The sequence below is a fragment of the Oncorhynchus mykiss genome, chromosome 14 (assembly GCF_013265735.2).
Source record: "Oncorhynchus mykiss isolate Arlee chromosome 14, USDA_OmykA_1.1, whole genome shotgun sequence".
NCBI classification, from domain to species: Eukaryota; Metazoa; Chordata; class Actinopteri; order Salmoniformes; family Salmonidae; genus Oncorhynchus; species Oncorhynchus mykiss.
In genome coordinates, this window is record NC_048578.1 from 27517823 (window position 1) to 27534205 (window position 16383).

Below are 16383 nucleotides of genomic sequence, written 5' to 3' on the forward strand. Positions count from 1 at the left end.
CCAGATCAGTGGTTATTAAACAGGTTACATAAGGTGGGTACAGCATGGTATTTTATTATTATCCCAGATCAGTGGTTATTAAACAGGTTACATAAGGTGGGTACAGCATGGTATTTTATTATTATCCCAGATCAGTGGTTATTAAACAGGTTACATAACGTGGGTACAGCATGTTATTTTACATTATCCCAGATCAGTGGTTATTAAACAGGTTACATAAGGTGGGTACAGCATGTTTCTACATGCAGAGTCAAGTCATATTGAGAAGCCTACTGCATGTTTTATACAGGTCAACTAAGGATTCTGCATGTTTCTATGCAGTGCAGGTTAACCCTACTGTGCACAAATGTACAGCAGGATATTATTATAGATCAATTGTTATTCTATAGGTTGTATAATGAGGGTACAGCATGATATTATTATAGATCAATTGTTATTCTATAGGTTGTATAATGAGGGTACAGCATGATATTATTATAGATCAATGATTATTCTATAGGTTGTATAATGAGGGTACAGCATGATATTATTATAGATCAATGGTTATTCTATAGGTTGTATAATGAGGGTAGAGCATTTTTCTACATGCAGATGAGCCCTATTGAGAAGGCTACTGCATGTTTTATACATGATATCAGTTACAGCATGTGTATAAATAGGTGAACCTTACTGCTGTGGTTATGAGCACCATTTAGAAATGAACAGGTTAGATCGTGCCAACGTGTTCTTCTGCAGGACACGTGGGCTTCTGGAGGTTGTCAACGGGTTCCTTGTGAAAGTTTGAGGTTGTACACAGGTTGTAAATATGTTGCGGACAGGGCATAGACGGGTAACAGACATGTTGTACTTTAGATAGGTTGTCCAGACATCACAGACCTTCAGAAAGTATTCAGACCCCTTGACCTTTCCCACATTTTGTTATGTTACAGCCTTATTCTAAAATAGATTAGATGTGTCTTCCCCTCATCAATCTACACACAATACCCCATAATGACAAATCAAAAAACATGTTTTATTAATTTTTGAAAATGTATAAAAAAAACGGTATTCAGACCCTTTACTGAGTACTTTGTTGAAGAACCTTGGCAGGGATTACAGCATTGAGTCTTCTTGGGTATGACGCTACAAGCTGGGGAGTTTCTCCCATTCTTCTCCCATTCTTTTGCTGCACAGCTATTTTCAGGTCTCTCCAGAGATGTTCGATCAGATTCTGGCTCAGCCACTCAAGGACATTCAGAGACTTGTCCCGAAGCCTTCTCCTGCATTGTCTTGGCTGTGTGCTTAGGGTTGTTGTCCTGTTGGAAGCTGAACCTTCACCCCAGTCTGAGGTCCTGAGCACTCTGGAGCAGGTTTCATCAAGGATCTCTCTGTACTTTGCTTTGTTAATCTTTCGCTTGATCCCGACTAGTCTCCCAGTCCCTGCTGCTGAAAAACATCTCCACAGCATGATGCTACCACCACCATTAATTTTTTTTATTTCACCTTTATTTAGCCAGGAAGGCCAGCTGAGAACAAGTTCTCCTTTACACCTACGACCTGGCCAAGATAAAGCAAAGCAGTGCGACAAAAAGCAGCAACACAGAGTTACACATGGGATAAACAAAAGTACAGTCAATAACACAATAGAAAAATCTATATACAGTGTGTGCAAATGGAGTAAGGAGGTAAGGAAATAAATAGGCCATAGTAGCAAAGTATTTACAATTTAGCAAATTAACACTGGAGTGATAGATGTGCAGATGATGTGCAAGTAGAAATACTGGTGTGCAAAAAAGTAAATAAAAATAATATGGGGATGAGGTAGGTAGTTGGATGGGCTATTTACAGATGGGCTGTGTACAGCTGCAGCGATCGGTAAGCTGCTCAGATAGCTGATGCTTAAAGTTACCGAGGCAGATGTAAGTCTCCAACTTCAGCGATTTTTGCAATTCGTTCCAGTCATTGGCAGCAAAGAACTGGAAGGAAAGGCGGCCAAAGGAAGTGTTCACTTTGGGGATGACCAGTGAGATATACCTGCTGGAGCACATGCTACGGGTGGATGTTATTATGGTGACCAGTGAGCTTAGATAAGGCGGAGCTTTACCTAGCATAGACTTATAGATGACCTGGAGCCAGTGAGGGCCAGCCGACGAGGGCCAGCCGACAAGAACATACAGGTCGCAGTGGTGGGTAGTATATGTGGCTTTGGTGACAAAACAGATGGCACTGTGATAGACTGCATCCAGTTTGCTGAGTAGAGTGTTGGAGGCTACTTTGTAGATGACATCGCCGAAGTCAAGGATCGGTAGGATAGTCAGTTTACGAGGGTATGTTTGGCAGCGTGAGTGAAGGAGGCTTTGTTGCGAAATAGGAAGCCGATTCTAGATTTAATTTTGGATTGGAGATGCTTAATATGAGTCTGGAAGGGAGAGTTTACAGTCTAACCAGACACCTAGGTATTTATAGTTGTCCACATATTCTAAGTCAGAACCGTCCAGAGTAGTGATGCTAGACGGGCGGGCAGGTGCGGGCAGCGATCGGTTGAAGAGCATGCATTTAGTTTTACTCACATTTAAGAGCAGTTGGAGGCCACGGAAGGAGTGTTGTATGGCATTGAAGCTCCTCTGGAGGTTAGTTAACAGTGTCCAAAGAAGGGCCAGAAGTATACAGAATGGTGTCGTCTGCGTAGAGGTGGATCAAGGAATAACCCTCAGCAAGAGCAACATCATTGATGTATACAGAGAAAAGAGTCGGACCGAGAATTGAACCCTGTGGCACCCCCACCCCCACAAGAGGCCCTCCGATTTGACACACCAAACTCTGTCTGAGAAGTAGTTGGTGAACCAGGCGAGGCAGTCATTTGAGAAACCAAGGCTGTTGAGTATGCCAATAAGAATGCGGGGATTGACAGAGTCGAAAGCCTTGGGCAGGTCGATGAAGACGGCTGCACGGTACTGTCTTTTATCGATGGTGGTTATGATATCTTTTAGTACCTTGAGCGTGGCTGAGGTGCACCCGTGACCAGCTCGGAAGCCAGATTGTACAGCGGAGAAGGTACTTTGGGATTCGAAATGGTCAGTGATCTGTTTATTAACTTGGCTTTGAAGACTTTAGATAGGCAGGGCAGGATGGATATAGGTCTGTAACAGTTTGGGTCTAGGGTGTCACCCCCTTTGAAGAGGGGGATGACCACGGCAGCTTTCCAATCTTTAGAAATAATTGGAAAAAGTCAAGGGGTCTGAATACTTTCCGAATGCACCTTTTGAGCGTGTCAATATTGAAAATTACCATGTATTCATGTGTGGATTATATTAACCATTTTCTCTGTCCCCATCCCCTCTCCACCTGCCCTCATTTTTTTCTTACCTGTCCCATCTCACACAACCTTCAATCTCCCTCCCTCCCTCCTTCCCTCCCTCCCTGCCACCCTACCTCCACCCCTACCTCTTCCCGACCTGTCTCTACCTCCCTCAACCTCTCCTACCTCCCTCCAGCCTGGGTGGGGGCCCTGGCGATGGGCATGATCTTTTTCTGTTCCCCGGTGGTCTCCATGTTCACCGATCACTTCGGCTGCAGGAAGACAGCTGTGGGCGGGGCCACCGTGGCCTTCATCGGACTCCTCAGCACTGCCTTCGCAAAGTAAGAGAACCTTCTGTTCTAGAGCCCTTCTGGAACCCTCCAAACTTTCTAGAATCATTAGAACACTCCACACCTTCTATAACTATTATAACCCATCTCCTCTAGAGCCCTTCTAGAACCCTTCAATCTTTAGAACTCTCCTTGAATGTTTTGCCAATCCTTTTGCCTCTCATATCATTTACATGTCCTGCCCTCAGTGATCTGAGAATTACACATTCATGCTAAGGTGTCACAGGCTCTGTTCCATATTGACACTAACTTACTGCTTATAAGAAAGGGATTTATTTGATATATATTCTAGGTGCTATGTTATGCTAGTGTGGGTAGTGTGGAACATCGCACAGTACTGAGAATGCTACCTCTTCACCCATTTATAATTAAAACCAGTTTTGCATTGTTTACTTACAGTTCAAGTCGGAAGTTTACATACACTTAGGTTGGAGTCATTAAAACTTGTTTTTCAACCACTCCACAAATTTCTTGTTAACAAACTATAGTTTTGACAAGTTGGTTAGGACATATACTTTGTGCATGACACAAGTCATTTTTCCAACAATTGTTTACAGACAGATTATTTCACTTATAATTCACTGTATCACAATTCCAGTGGGTCAGAAGTTTACATACACTAAGTTGACTGTGCCTTTAAACAGCTTGGAAAATTCCAGAAAATGATGTCATGGCTTTAGAACTTCTAATAGGCTAATTGACATCATTTGAGTCAATTGGAGGTGTACCTGTGGATGGATTTCAAGGCCTACCTTCAAACGCAGTGCCTCTTTGCTTGACATCATGGGAAAATCAAAAGAAATCAGCCAAGACCTCAGAAAACAAATTGTAGACCTCCACAAGTCTGGTTCATCCTTGGGAGCAATTTCCAAATGCCTGAAGGTACCACGTCCATCTGTACAAACAATAGTGCACAAGTATAAACACCATGGGACCACACAGCCATCATACCGCTCAGGAAGGTGACGAGTTCTGTCTCCTAGAGATAATCATACTTTGGTGCGAAAAGTGCAAATAATTCCCAGAACAACAGCAAAGGACCCTGTGAAGATGCTGGAGGAAACAGGTACAAAAGTATCTATATCCACAGTAAAAAAAAGCCAGACTACGCTTTGCAACTGCACATGGGGACAAAGATCATACTTTTTGGAGAAATGTGGTCTGGTCTGGTCTGATGAAACAAAAATAGAACTGTTTGGCCATAATGACCATTTGTTATGTTTGGTGGATAAAGGGGGATGTTTGCAAGCCGAAGAACACCATCCCAACTGTGAAGCACGGGGGTGGCAACATCATGTTGTGGTGGTGCTTTGCTGCAGGAGGGACTGGTGCATTTCACAAAATAGATGGCATCATGAGGAAGGAAAACTATGTGGATATATTGAAGCAACATTTCAAGATTTGAGTCAGGAAGTTAAAGCTTGGTCAGGTGTTGGGTGGATGGACAATGGGCAATGATGGACATTCTTCCAAAGTTGTGGCAAAATGGCTTAAGGACAACAATGTCAAGGTATTGGAGTGGCCGTCACAAAATTTGTGGGCCAAAAAAGTTTGTGCGAGCAAGGAGGCCTACAAACCTGACTCAGTTACACCAGCTCTGTCAGGAGGAATGGGACAAAATTTACCCAACTTATTGTGGGAAGCTTGTGGAAGGCTACCTAAAACGTTTGACCCAAGTTAAACAATTTAAAGGCAATGCTACCAAATACTAATTGAGTGTATGTAAACTTCTGACCCACTGGGAATGTGATGAAAGAAATTAAAGCTGAAATAAATCATTCTCTCTACTATTTTTCACATTCTCAAAATAAAGTGGTGATCCTAACTGACCTAAGACAGGGATTTTTTACTAGGAATAAATGTCAGGAATTGTGAAAACCTGAGTTCAAATGTATTTGGCTAAGGTGTATGTAAACTTCCGACTTCAACTGTACCTCTACCCCTGCCCGCCCAGGTCCCTCAGCTTGCGGTATTTCACCTATGGGATCCTGTTTGGATGTGGCTCGTCCTTTGCCTTCCAGCCCTCCCTGGTGATCCTGGGCCACTACTTCCGGCGGCGGCTTGGCCTGGCCAACGGCGTGGTGACGGCTGGCAGCAGCCTGTTCTCCATGGGCCTCCCAGTGCTGCTCACCAAGGTGGCAGAGCCACTGGGCCTCAGAAGAACCTTCCAGATCCTCAGCCTCTTCATGCTGGTACTGTTGTGATGTGATCATCCATGACACTGCCTTTTTGTTTACATCTTACAGATTTTTTTGAATGATGTGACTCGTTGAAGTAAAGGTTAAATTCGACTTTGAACAAGTGTTCATTTTCAATCTCATCAACAAAACAGGTCCAGGCCCTGCTGGCCCTGACCTTCAGACCCCTGCTGCCCCAGAGAGCTCCAATGGGACCACCAGGACCAGGGGGCCCTGTCGGGTCAACGCCTCAGCAAGCAGCCACTGCCCGGGGCAGCCGCTGGAGCAGGGCGCTGATCCAGGTCAGGAAGGCCTTTAACCTGAAGGTGTTCCACATCGTCACCTACCGGGTGTGGGCGTTCGGGGTTGCTACGGCTGTGCTGGGTTACTTTGTGCCCTACATCCACTTGGTAAGGGCTCAGGGGCCATCAATATAATTTCTTGAAGATTTTACCATGTTCTTTACCATGTTCACATCTCATTGTGTTGTATTTAGGGCACCGTTTTCAGAGACGCCTGTGCTGTGAGTGACATTATAATGATAGAATTATAGTAGCTAGTGACATTGTTGCATGGTGATGTGAGGAGTATCAAGGAGACACCTTGTCACAGCAGTATGTTTATGAAAACTCCTGGAGGGATGAGGAAGGAGGACAGAAGGAAAAAAGGAGGGAGGGAAGGAGTAGAAAAAAGGGAGAGAGATGGGGGGGGGGAGGGAGGGAGAGAAGAGAAGGGGGCGGTAGATGTCTTGTGTGACGTTCCGCTACATCTTAGATGTTTAGGCAGCCTCCCCACTGCCTGTCCTGTTTTCTCAGGCCCCAGAGCCAGTCCCAGATGTAAACAAAGCCACCGGCTTTTGTTGTGTGAGCGCCCATGCTGCTAAACTGACTCAGGAAGCTCTTTGCTGTAGGTCAGCCCTAAACATGGGTATCCTATGGCCCTTGATGTTATTCTGGTGCCATGTAGTGCAGTATCAAAGCAGAGGAAACATTTCACATGAACTTGATAGGGGAGAGAAGCTTCTGGTCAGGAAAGGACTTCAGAGGGTTTTGTGTTTTGGATCAGATTCAGGTGTTGGGTGGAGAGGAGAGGAGAGAAGGGAAATTATTCACCTATAGCTCCGCCCCTTCCTGCTTCACTGTTTACGGGTCTTCTGAGAGGAGGACGTGGATGAAAACATTTGTTATTCCAAAGAATGGTTATGGAAGTTTGGAATGTTATAAGGAGAACAAATTCCAGTTTCTAACACGACTCGGGATGAGACCCAAATGCAGACACAGGAGGCAGACCGTTTGAATCTCAGATGTTTATTACAAAACAGGGGGCAGACAAACGGAAGGTCCAGGGCAGGCAGAGGTCATTAATCCAAGGCAGCATCAATCGGGGACAGAACGGCAGGCAGGCTCAGGGTCAGGGCAGGCAGAATGGTCAGAAACGGGAGGACTAGAAAACAGACACTAGAGATACGGGAAAGCACGCTGGTAAGATTTGACAAGACCAGATGAACTGGCAACAGACCAACAGAAAAAGGTATAAGTACACAGGATAATGGGGGTAAATGGGAGACATCTGGTGGGGGGTGGAGACGAGCACACTACGGATCAAACAGTTAAGGGTGTAACAGTTTCTCCATTGAAATCCCTTCACCAAGATTGAAATCAATGTCCTCGATGTAAGGATATTTCAACATGGGAATAACACACATGAAAGAATCCATGATCACATGCAAGAAATGACTACGCCTTTGAGGCGTAATTCAGTGTTTTTTTTTTTTTGCTGTTTTGTTTGGCTGCTTCCAACCCCTCAGTGTTTGCATGTTTCCAGGGGGCTTGGTTTGAAAGCAACAAGACACCTTTCCGTCATCTTGAATTTAAGCCTACTAGAAAGTGTGTGCCCTCTGGCCTGGAGGGAAGCAAAAGTAATTAATCTACCTCAGAATAGTAAAGCCCCTTTAACTGGCTCAAATAGCCAACCAATCAGTTACCAACCCTTAGTAAACTTTTGTTGAAAAAAATGTGTTTAACCAGATACAATACTTTTTATCAGTAAACAAATTGTCAACAGACTTTCAGCACGCTTATTGGGAAGGACATTCAACAAGCACAGCACTTACACAAATGACTGATTGGCTGAGATAAATTGATGGTAAAAAGATTGTGGGGGCTGTTTTGTTAGACTTCAGTGTGGGTTTTGACATCATCGATCATAGTCTATTGCTATAAAAACATATGTGTTATGGCTTTACACACCCTTCTATATTGTGGATAAAGAGTTACTTGTCTAACAGAACACAGATGGTGTTCTTTAATGGAAGCCTCTCCAACAAAATCCAGGTAGAATCAGGAATTCCCCAAGGTAGCTGTCTAGGCCCCTTACTTTTTTCAATCTTTACTAATGACATGCCACTGGCTTTGAGTAAAGCCAGTGTGTCTATGTATGCGGATGACTCAACACTATATACTCAGCTACCACAGTGACTGAAATGACAGCAACACTTAACAAAGAGCTGCAGTTAGTTTCAGAATGGGTGGCAAGGAATAAGTTAGTCCTAAATATTTAAAAATCTTAAAGTATTGTATTTGGGACAAATCATTCACTAAACCTTAAACCTCAGCTTAATCTTGTAATGAATAATGTGGAAATTGAGCAAGTTGAGGAGATTTAATTACCTGTAACCCTGGATTGTAAACTGTCATGATCAGAACATATTGATACAACAGTAGCTAAGATCGGGAGAGGTCTGTCGATAATAAAGTGCTGCTCTACCTTAACAGCACTATCGATAGGCCCTAGTTTTGTCACACCTGGACTACTGTTCAGTCGTGCCAGGTGCCACAAAGAGGGACTTAGGGAAAGTGCAATTAACTCAGAACAGGGCAGCACGGCTGGCCCTTGAATGTTCATATAGATCTAACATTAATAATATGTATGTCAATCTCTCCTGGCTCAAAGTGGAGGAGAGATTGACTTCATCACTACTTGTATTTATGGGAGATATTGACATGTTGAATGCACTGAGCTGTCTGTCTAAACTACTGGCACACAGCTCAGACACCCATGCATACCCCACAAGACAGGCCACCGGAGATCTCTTCACAGTCCCCAAGTCCAGAACAGACTATGGGAGGGGCACAGTACAACATAGATCCATGACTACATGAAACTCTATTCCACATCAAGTAACTGATGCAGGAAGTAGAATCAGATTTTAAAAAACAGCTAAAAATACACCTTATGGAACAGTGGGGACTGTGAAGCAACACAGACACATGCATACACACACACGATAACATACGCACTATACACACATGTACACATGTATGTTCTCTTATAGATATGTGCTAATAGAGTAGAGGCCTGAGGGCACACATTTAATATGTTGTGAAATCTGTTATGAATGTGTTGTAATGTTTTTTAAATGGTATAAACTGCCTTCATTCTGCTGGACCGTAGGAAGAGTAGCTGCTGCCTTGGCATCAGATAATGGGGATCCATAATAAATACATGGACATGAAAGTATTCCGCTTGTTCTTTTCCACCAGATGAACTTTGTGAAAGAGCAGTTCAAGGAGACCCAGAAAGAGTGGATCTTGTTGGTGTGTATAGGAGCCTCATCTGGCGTGGGGCGCCTCCTCTTCGGGAAAGTAGGAGACCTCATTCCCGGAGCCAAGAAGATCTGGATGCAGGTGAGGTAACCCTCTTCAGTATCTCATTGTCAGCTTAATTTGAACAAATTCTGATTTTAAATATGGGTTAGCACATCAGCCACATCCCCTTAGTTTTTTCCATGAATGGTGATGGCTACTAAAAACTTCAAATCTATTACTATTTCTGGTCAAATCCGTTGGTCAAATACTTGTTGCGCTTCATTTAGTTTACCCGGTAAAATGGAACTAATAGAATTGGTTGAACGTTTTTGATATGGATTTGACCCGTTGGTTGCCATATTGCCATCTTGGTTGGTTACTTTGCAGTTTCTGTATGAAGTGGAATAGTGTATAAGGGACAAGGTATTAGTCAGGAGAGATGTATTGGACAACATTAACCTAAGACTCCTAAGACTCTCTGACACGTTACACAATGACGGTGAGTTACTTTGGATAAAATTGTCTTCTAAATGGCATTCATTATTATGTGTTTATTATATTGTCTCTGCTCTTCTCTCCCCCAGTCGGTGTCGTTCATGGTGCTGGGGCTGATGTCCATGATGATCCCCCAGTGCACGGTGTTTGAGGGGCTGATTGTGGTGTGTGTGTTCCTGGGGCTGTGTGACGGCTGCTTCATCACCATCATGGCTCCCATAGCCTTCGAGCTAGTGGGCCCCATGCAGGCCTCCCAGGCTATAGGATACCTACTGGGACTCATGGCCCTGCCCATGACTGCAGGACCACCCATCGCTGGTGAGTACTATCGGTTTCTTGGGTTACTAAACACTGACATCAAAGATTGTAAATGGCAGGTGATAAAGAGATGGTTAACTGCTATCTGACAGGCAATCGCTACTGAGCATCACCTCAACACTTTGGAGTGGAAGCCAAGGTGATAAAGAGATGGTTAACTGCTATCTGACAGGCAATCGCTACTGAGCATCACCTCAACACTTTGGAGTGGAAGCCAAGGTGATAAAGAGATGGTTAACTGCTATCTGACAGGCAATCGCTACTGAGCATCACCTCAACACTTTGGAGTGGAAGCCAAGGTGATAAAAAGATGGTTGCTTTCTCTTCAACAGGAACCTATTCCTTCCAGTCGAGAAAAGTCAATTCTGTAGCCAGCATAGTGTTTCCATATAAGTCCTTTGAGGATACCCACATTCCATAGGGATTTCTAAACAGGGTAGGATTAGGATCATGTATTTTGTGTTTATCATGCCGTTGAGCTGACATGTCTCAGCCATATACATACGTATATTCACTGTGTTTATGTACATCATTGGTCTTGGCTCTGAATGTAGCTGGTCTACAGAGTAAATAGAATGAGGGTGCATCCCAAATGGAACCCTATTCCCTATTCAGTGCACTCTTTTTCACAAGGGCCCATAGAGCTCTGGTCAAAAGTAGTGCACTATGTAGGGAATAGGGTGAAATTTGAGATGCACACTGAGTAAAGTGGCAGAGTTCCAGTTCCAGGGCTGGTGATTTGTTACAGAGGGAATAAGATACAGTTGGAGTAGTAGTCTCGGATAGCGGATAGTTTAGCGATGGGTTGTTGACACTATGGCTGCATTTTCTGGGACTCTGCCACTCTCCACTGCCCCCCTTCAGGCTCCACCGCCACTCCCCACATTCCTGTTCAGACCACCAGGGTGCTGTTCAGAGTGATGCAATGATTCTGATAGAAATGTATTACGTAGAACAAATATCATCAGTCATGTTGAATAGGAGTCATTTCATACATTATATTTCTATGTGCAACATTGAGAATAGTTTCCTCTGGCTGAATACACTCCAGAGGTCACAGTGAGGAGGAGGAATCCTGCCCCATCAGCCTACAGCAGGAGCACCCAGACTGGACATAAGTCTGTCTGCTCGCCTCCCTACAGACCTGGGTTCGAATAGTATTCGATAAAAAAATAAAAAATACTTTTGAGCTTTGCTTGAGTCTGCCCTGAGTGACAGATGTGCGGAGTTTGCATGCTGCACTTTAGTGAACTATTCCTTTGGTTAAATCACGCCAAGCAAGCTCAATCAAGCACGGATAAAGTATTTGAAAGATTTTTTATAATATTTGAACCCAGGTCTGTCTCCCGGCTCGTCCTCCTTCTCAGAGCCTCAGTGTTCTGTATTGACATTACGTCCTGTGAGGCCTGGCTGAATCTCTCTCTCTGCTTAGTGCCAGATGTTGGATGAGTTATCTATCTCGTTTCCAGCTCTTGTTTATGGCAGGGCCACTTAGCTAGCTCCTTACTGAGTATTTTGGCCAGTGTTGCCCATCACCCTGGACACACATTAGATACACTTTACTGAGGGTTTTCTTTTACAAAATGTTCCCCAATCTAGTGGTACTGGTTTCTATGGTTACCCTATAATAATAAAGCGTCTGACTGGAACTTCTTAGTCCACATTCACTCTTCACAGATACAGAGCAACATTTAGGACTGCACTGTATTGTTTCTTGGAAGAACAGGCAAACCACTAAACCGACTTGAACAACCTCTCACACTTATTAGAGATGCTGATGATGCCATCTGACAGCCCTCGAGACTAATAAACCATGACTTATCTTCTTAGAGATGTTTATGACCGCTAATTATTAGTTCTGAGCTAGTTCCTGGAAGAAGAAAAGACAAACAGGTAAAACAACTTGAATCACCAAGATAGTGGGTGAATCTCATGGTACATTGGAGCTAAAGATCTAAAGCGCCTCCCTCAGATCTTCTCCACCAATGAATTTTGAGAAAGATGTATTGAGAGTGGACACAAGGAATCAAGGAAATACAATTGATTCGCTCCGTGATTCTCTCTTGAATAACGAGTAGTGGTTCCATACACTACATCTGAAACCTCTCCCTCCCTTGTCCCCCAGGACTCCTGCATGACTACTGTGGTGATTACAATGTGGCCTTCTACCTGGCAGGGGGCCCTCCCATCGTGGGGGGCATGGTGCTGTTCTTTGTGCCCCTGATACACCGACGGCAGCAGAGAGCCCTTGAGGGCCAGGGTGGGGGGCCGGAGGACCCCAGCACAGATCACATGCTGCCCCCGGCAGGAGGCCCCAAGGGCTGCTCTAACGGAGAAATGCTGCCTGGATACACCGACGTGGAGACACACATTTGAGTAGCACTACACTAAGGTATGAGAAGGGAGGTGTGTGTGTGTGTGTGTGTGTGTGTGTGTGTGTGTGTGTGTGTACATAGGCATGCATAAACACACACACACACACAAACACACACACACATACACACAAAGATCCTAGATTGAAATTATGGTCATCTTCTAATGTTGTCCTTCTTCCTTCTCTCAGGAATTCTATTCACCAGCACCTGAGATCTGACCGTCCCTGCACCTCCTCCCTTCCCCCGGTCCCTGACCCCTGGCCCCTAACCACGGACTACCTGCTGATGTACCTCTCAACCTCTGGCACAGTTTCTATAGGAACCCTCCTCCTGTCTATAGGAAGCCCCCTCCTCTCTGAATGCCATTAGTTCCTTATATGGATCCCTGTGGTCTAAGGAAGAAGGTATTTTGCCCCTTTGAAGCAAAGTAGGAACACATCGCTGACCAACCTTGAACGAAGAGACAATTGGCATTATCATAGGATCTGGGCGTCACACAATCCAAAACAGTGTTCTCTTTCCCTGTGGCTTTAAGCTCATCTAAAATGGGAATGCACACAATAGGTGTGTACCATTCAGAGCCGGGCACCAGGAAGAAATCATTTTTTAAATCCTATAGCGTCTGGAGTCAGAGTATGTCAATTATTTAATATGCTTCAGTAGGTTTTTAAATGACAGATTATTCAGAAAGATAAATAGTAGTAGAGTAATTGAATGGAGTACTTTGTTCTACTCTGTCTAGACCACAAGCATCTCACACTTTATTTCATATGTTCCTTCTGTCTCTAGGTGTTTCATTAGATAGGTCTAGGGCATAATATAGGACATAGGAAAGATTTCAGTTATTATGACGACTTATTGCAGTTACATTTCACAAGTCTCAGTTTATTTTGTTTATGATAGACCAAGGAAGAACACATATCTGTTTCAGTTGTGTATTATACGATAGGTCTCCATGGTGATTCCCCCTTGGAAAAGCCACTAAAACAGTCACCTCAACCACATACGTACTTATGCAGTTTTTCCATATGTAACCGTGCCACGATGGAGCTACAGATGGAGAGCGCCAGAACAGACAGAACAGATCATTTACCGGCTTCACACTTTGTAGTCTTAAATCTATTTTTTTAACAGTTATATTTCTAAGACTTTAAGTCAATCAAATTTGAATTGAAACTAAATACACCTCTCTGAGATGTTTTGCCAAATTTGTATTTACTCTGCAGATTTGTTTTTATTGTTTAAAGTTTCTACTGTTTTTCATTCGTTTTTACTGTCTGTTTCTTACAATGGCATTGTGATCTTGTTATTCAGATGGGGGTGAATCCTGACTTCCACTTTGAGACTCCCATTGACGTCAATGTATGACTATGTGAAAATTCTACTTAAGTGAAAGTTTTACTTAATAAATGAAAGTTAGGATTCTCCCCATTGTCAGTCAAGAATTGAGCCATAGATCTCGAAAAATAACCTTTAGTCTGCCAGATTTTTTGGGAACAATCAAAACCTTTTGCTTAATTTTGAATTGAAAGGCCATCGTTTTTGCTGTGTGTGTGTGTTAGTTAGGGCATTGGGCATATTGGCTATATCCTTTTTTCAGCCACATCAAACATCTTTGTTTTTTTTTTATTTAAAAAAATATATTTTTTGACCCCTTTTTCATGGTGTCCCAAATGGTCACTATCTTGTCTCATTGCTACAACTCCCGTACGGGCTCGGGAGAGACGAAGGTTGAATGTCATGCGTCCTCCGATACACAACCCAACCAGCCACACTGCTTCATTAACACAGCGCGCATCCAACCCAATGTGTCAGAGGCTACACCGTGCACCTGGCAACCTTGGTTAGCGCGCACTGCGCCCGGCCTGCCACAGGAGTGCGATGAGACAAGGACATCCCTACCGACAAAGCCCTCCCTAACCCGGGCGACGCTAGGCCAATTGTGCGTCCCGGTCGCGGCCGGTTACGACAGAGCCTGGGCGCGAACCCAGGGACTCTGATGGCACAGCTGGCGCTGCAGTACAGCGCCCTTAACCACTGCGCCACCCAGGAGGCCCTCAAACATCTTTGTTGATGAGTTTGCTGCTTCCTATCTTCAGATGACAGCATACTGTTTGTTGGGTTCATACGTCGTCACGGTAATAACCAGATACTGCCTCATGGAGATTCTCACTCTAGTAGAGAAATTCATTAAATTGCAGTTGATGTTATGTTTTTTAAATGTTAAACGGACCACTTACCTCCTTGAGATTACATTTTCCGCATGACAGAATGGTTGAATAGGCGTGTCCCAAATGGCACCCTTTCCCCTATATAGTGCTCTATGGTCACTGGTCAAAAGTACTGCACTATTAAGGGAGTAGAATGCCATTTGGGACACAGTCTAGGCCTAATGGAGGACAGAGAGGGAAACCGAGAGAGGACAAAGACGTCAATACCTCAGTAATCTAGTTAAATATGTTGGCATTCTTCAAATCATGACATCATACTTCCAAGTGAAATGAAAAGGTTGCTATTTTATTTTACTACAGCTGTTAGCTTCAGCGCCACGGAGCTGAACATACTGCCAAAAACCCTGTTCTCAAACTACAATGCTTCACTCCACCTGTGTGTGTGTGTGTGTGTCTGTCTGTGCGTTCACTGTGTGTGTGTCTATGTGTGTGTGCCTTCCCTCTCCCACATTTGGCTGTGATCCATACTTTTTAAACTCTTAATTTTTCCTTCCTGCTGCTCTAAATGACATTCCCTCTGACAGTTCAGTCCCTGCCATATAATATAGATATGATCATTATGGTCCTTGCCTCCTTTAAGGCTGCAGACTGAGTGGACTACTCTGACTGTTACCTCATTAAGTTCCTCCATCTCTTCTCTCTTCTGTTGATCTCACCTCCATCCTGCTCCTATATCTCCTACAGCTGTTCTGAGAGCCCGCTAGCTCACCATGCATTATCATCCTTAGGCTATAGATGGAAAGAGGAAACCTTGTTTGATCAAGCAAGCTGTAATACAAAATGTACTTTTTGATAATTCATTTTGATCGTTCTCCTATAGTTGGTCAGAGAGCTTGCTGGCTCTAGCCTGGTTAAACCAGATTCAACCATTGTGAGTGCAGCATTCAGTCTGGTCTACCAGGCTCCTGTCTCACCAAGCATCCTTATACTGTAGAGATGCAGAGTAAACTGTTCTGTTTGCTCGTTGTAAGCAAACACTACAAGATGTACTTTTGATCATTCTCTTGTTTAGTTTGGCACGTGTCATTGTTCTGTTTGTGTTTTGATGAGATGGGGTATTGAGATATTTGATTTTTAACTACTGAGATAGAAACACATTTGGACAGGAGTGGTTAATGACTGACAGTGAAACATGTAGCCTTCATGGTGTTGTTTGCTTAACCAATGTTTGGCTATTCAAAGTCCTGTTGTCTCTGCAGCCTTGGTGGCCCAGCGGGGACAGTGTTTTCTGAGTGGGCACTAGTGCAGATTGTACCAGTTCAAGGAACGGTCACAGATAGGGTCACATAGGCTTACATGTACACTATGAGAGTAGAATCTCATTATCAATCTACACATTTACACAGCTTCAATAACTACGTTTTTTAATTTATGTTTCCTAATATTGTTGATATTCTAATTGTATCTCACCCTATAGCAGCCATAGCATTCTGAACCCGAGTGATCTTTTGGGAGTTTTCTTCCATTTTCCTTTGTCAAGATGTCATTTTTTTGTCCAATCCAGCCCAGTGTGTGTTAGACAGGGCTGTCAGATAAGGTCAGATGCAGTCCTCTTTTTATTACATCATTGGGC

At 43.8% G+C, this 16383-nt stretch overlaps 1 protein-coding gene across 2 annotated transcripts in view; it reads left to right on the forward strand.

Moving 5' to 3' along the window:
- LOC110489039 (monocarboxylate transporter 8) overlaps positions 1-14006 on the forward strand; it is a 29228-nt gene extending 15222 nt beyond the window's left edge. The window contains exons 2-8 of one of the 2 annotated variants that reach the window (XM_036943235.1): positions 3474-3618; positions 5582-5819; positions 5960-6214; positions 9347-9490; positions 9976-10204; positions 12381-12596; positions 12768-14006. In XM_036943235.1, coding sequence (XP_036799130.1) covers positions 3474-3618; positions 5582-5819; positions 5960-6214; positions 9347-9490; positions 9976-10204; positions 12381-12580 — 1211 coding nt within the window. In that variant the 3' untranslated portion in view covers positions 12581-12596; positions 12768-14006. Of the gene's footprint in view, positions 1-3473; positions 3619-5581; positions 5820-5959; positions 6215-9346; positions 9491-9975; positions 10205-12329; positions 12597-12767 lie in introns of both variants that reach the window. The other variant, XM_021561589.2, reaches the window with a different exon arrangement.
- Positions 14007-16383: the final 2377 nt, after the last annotated feature.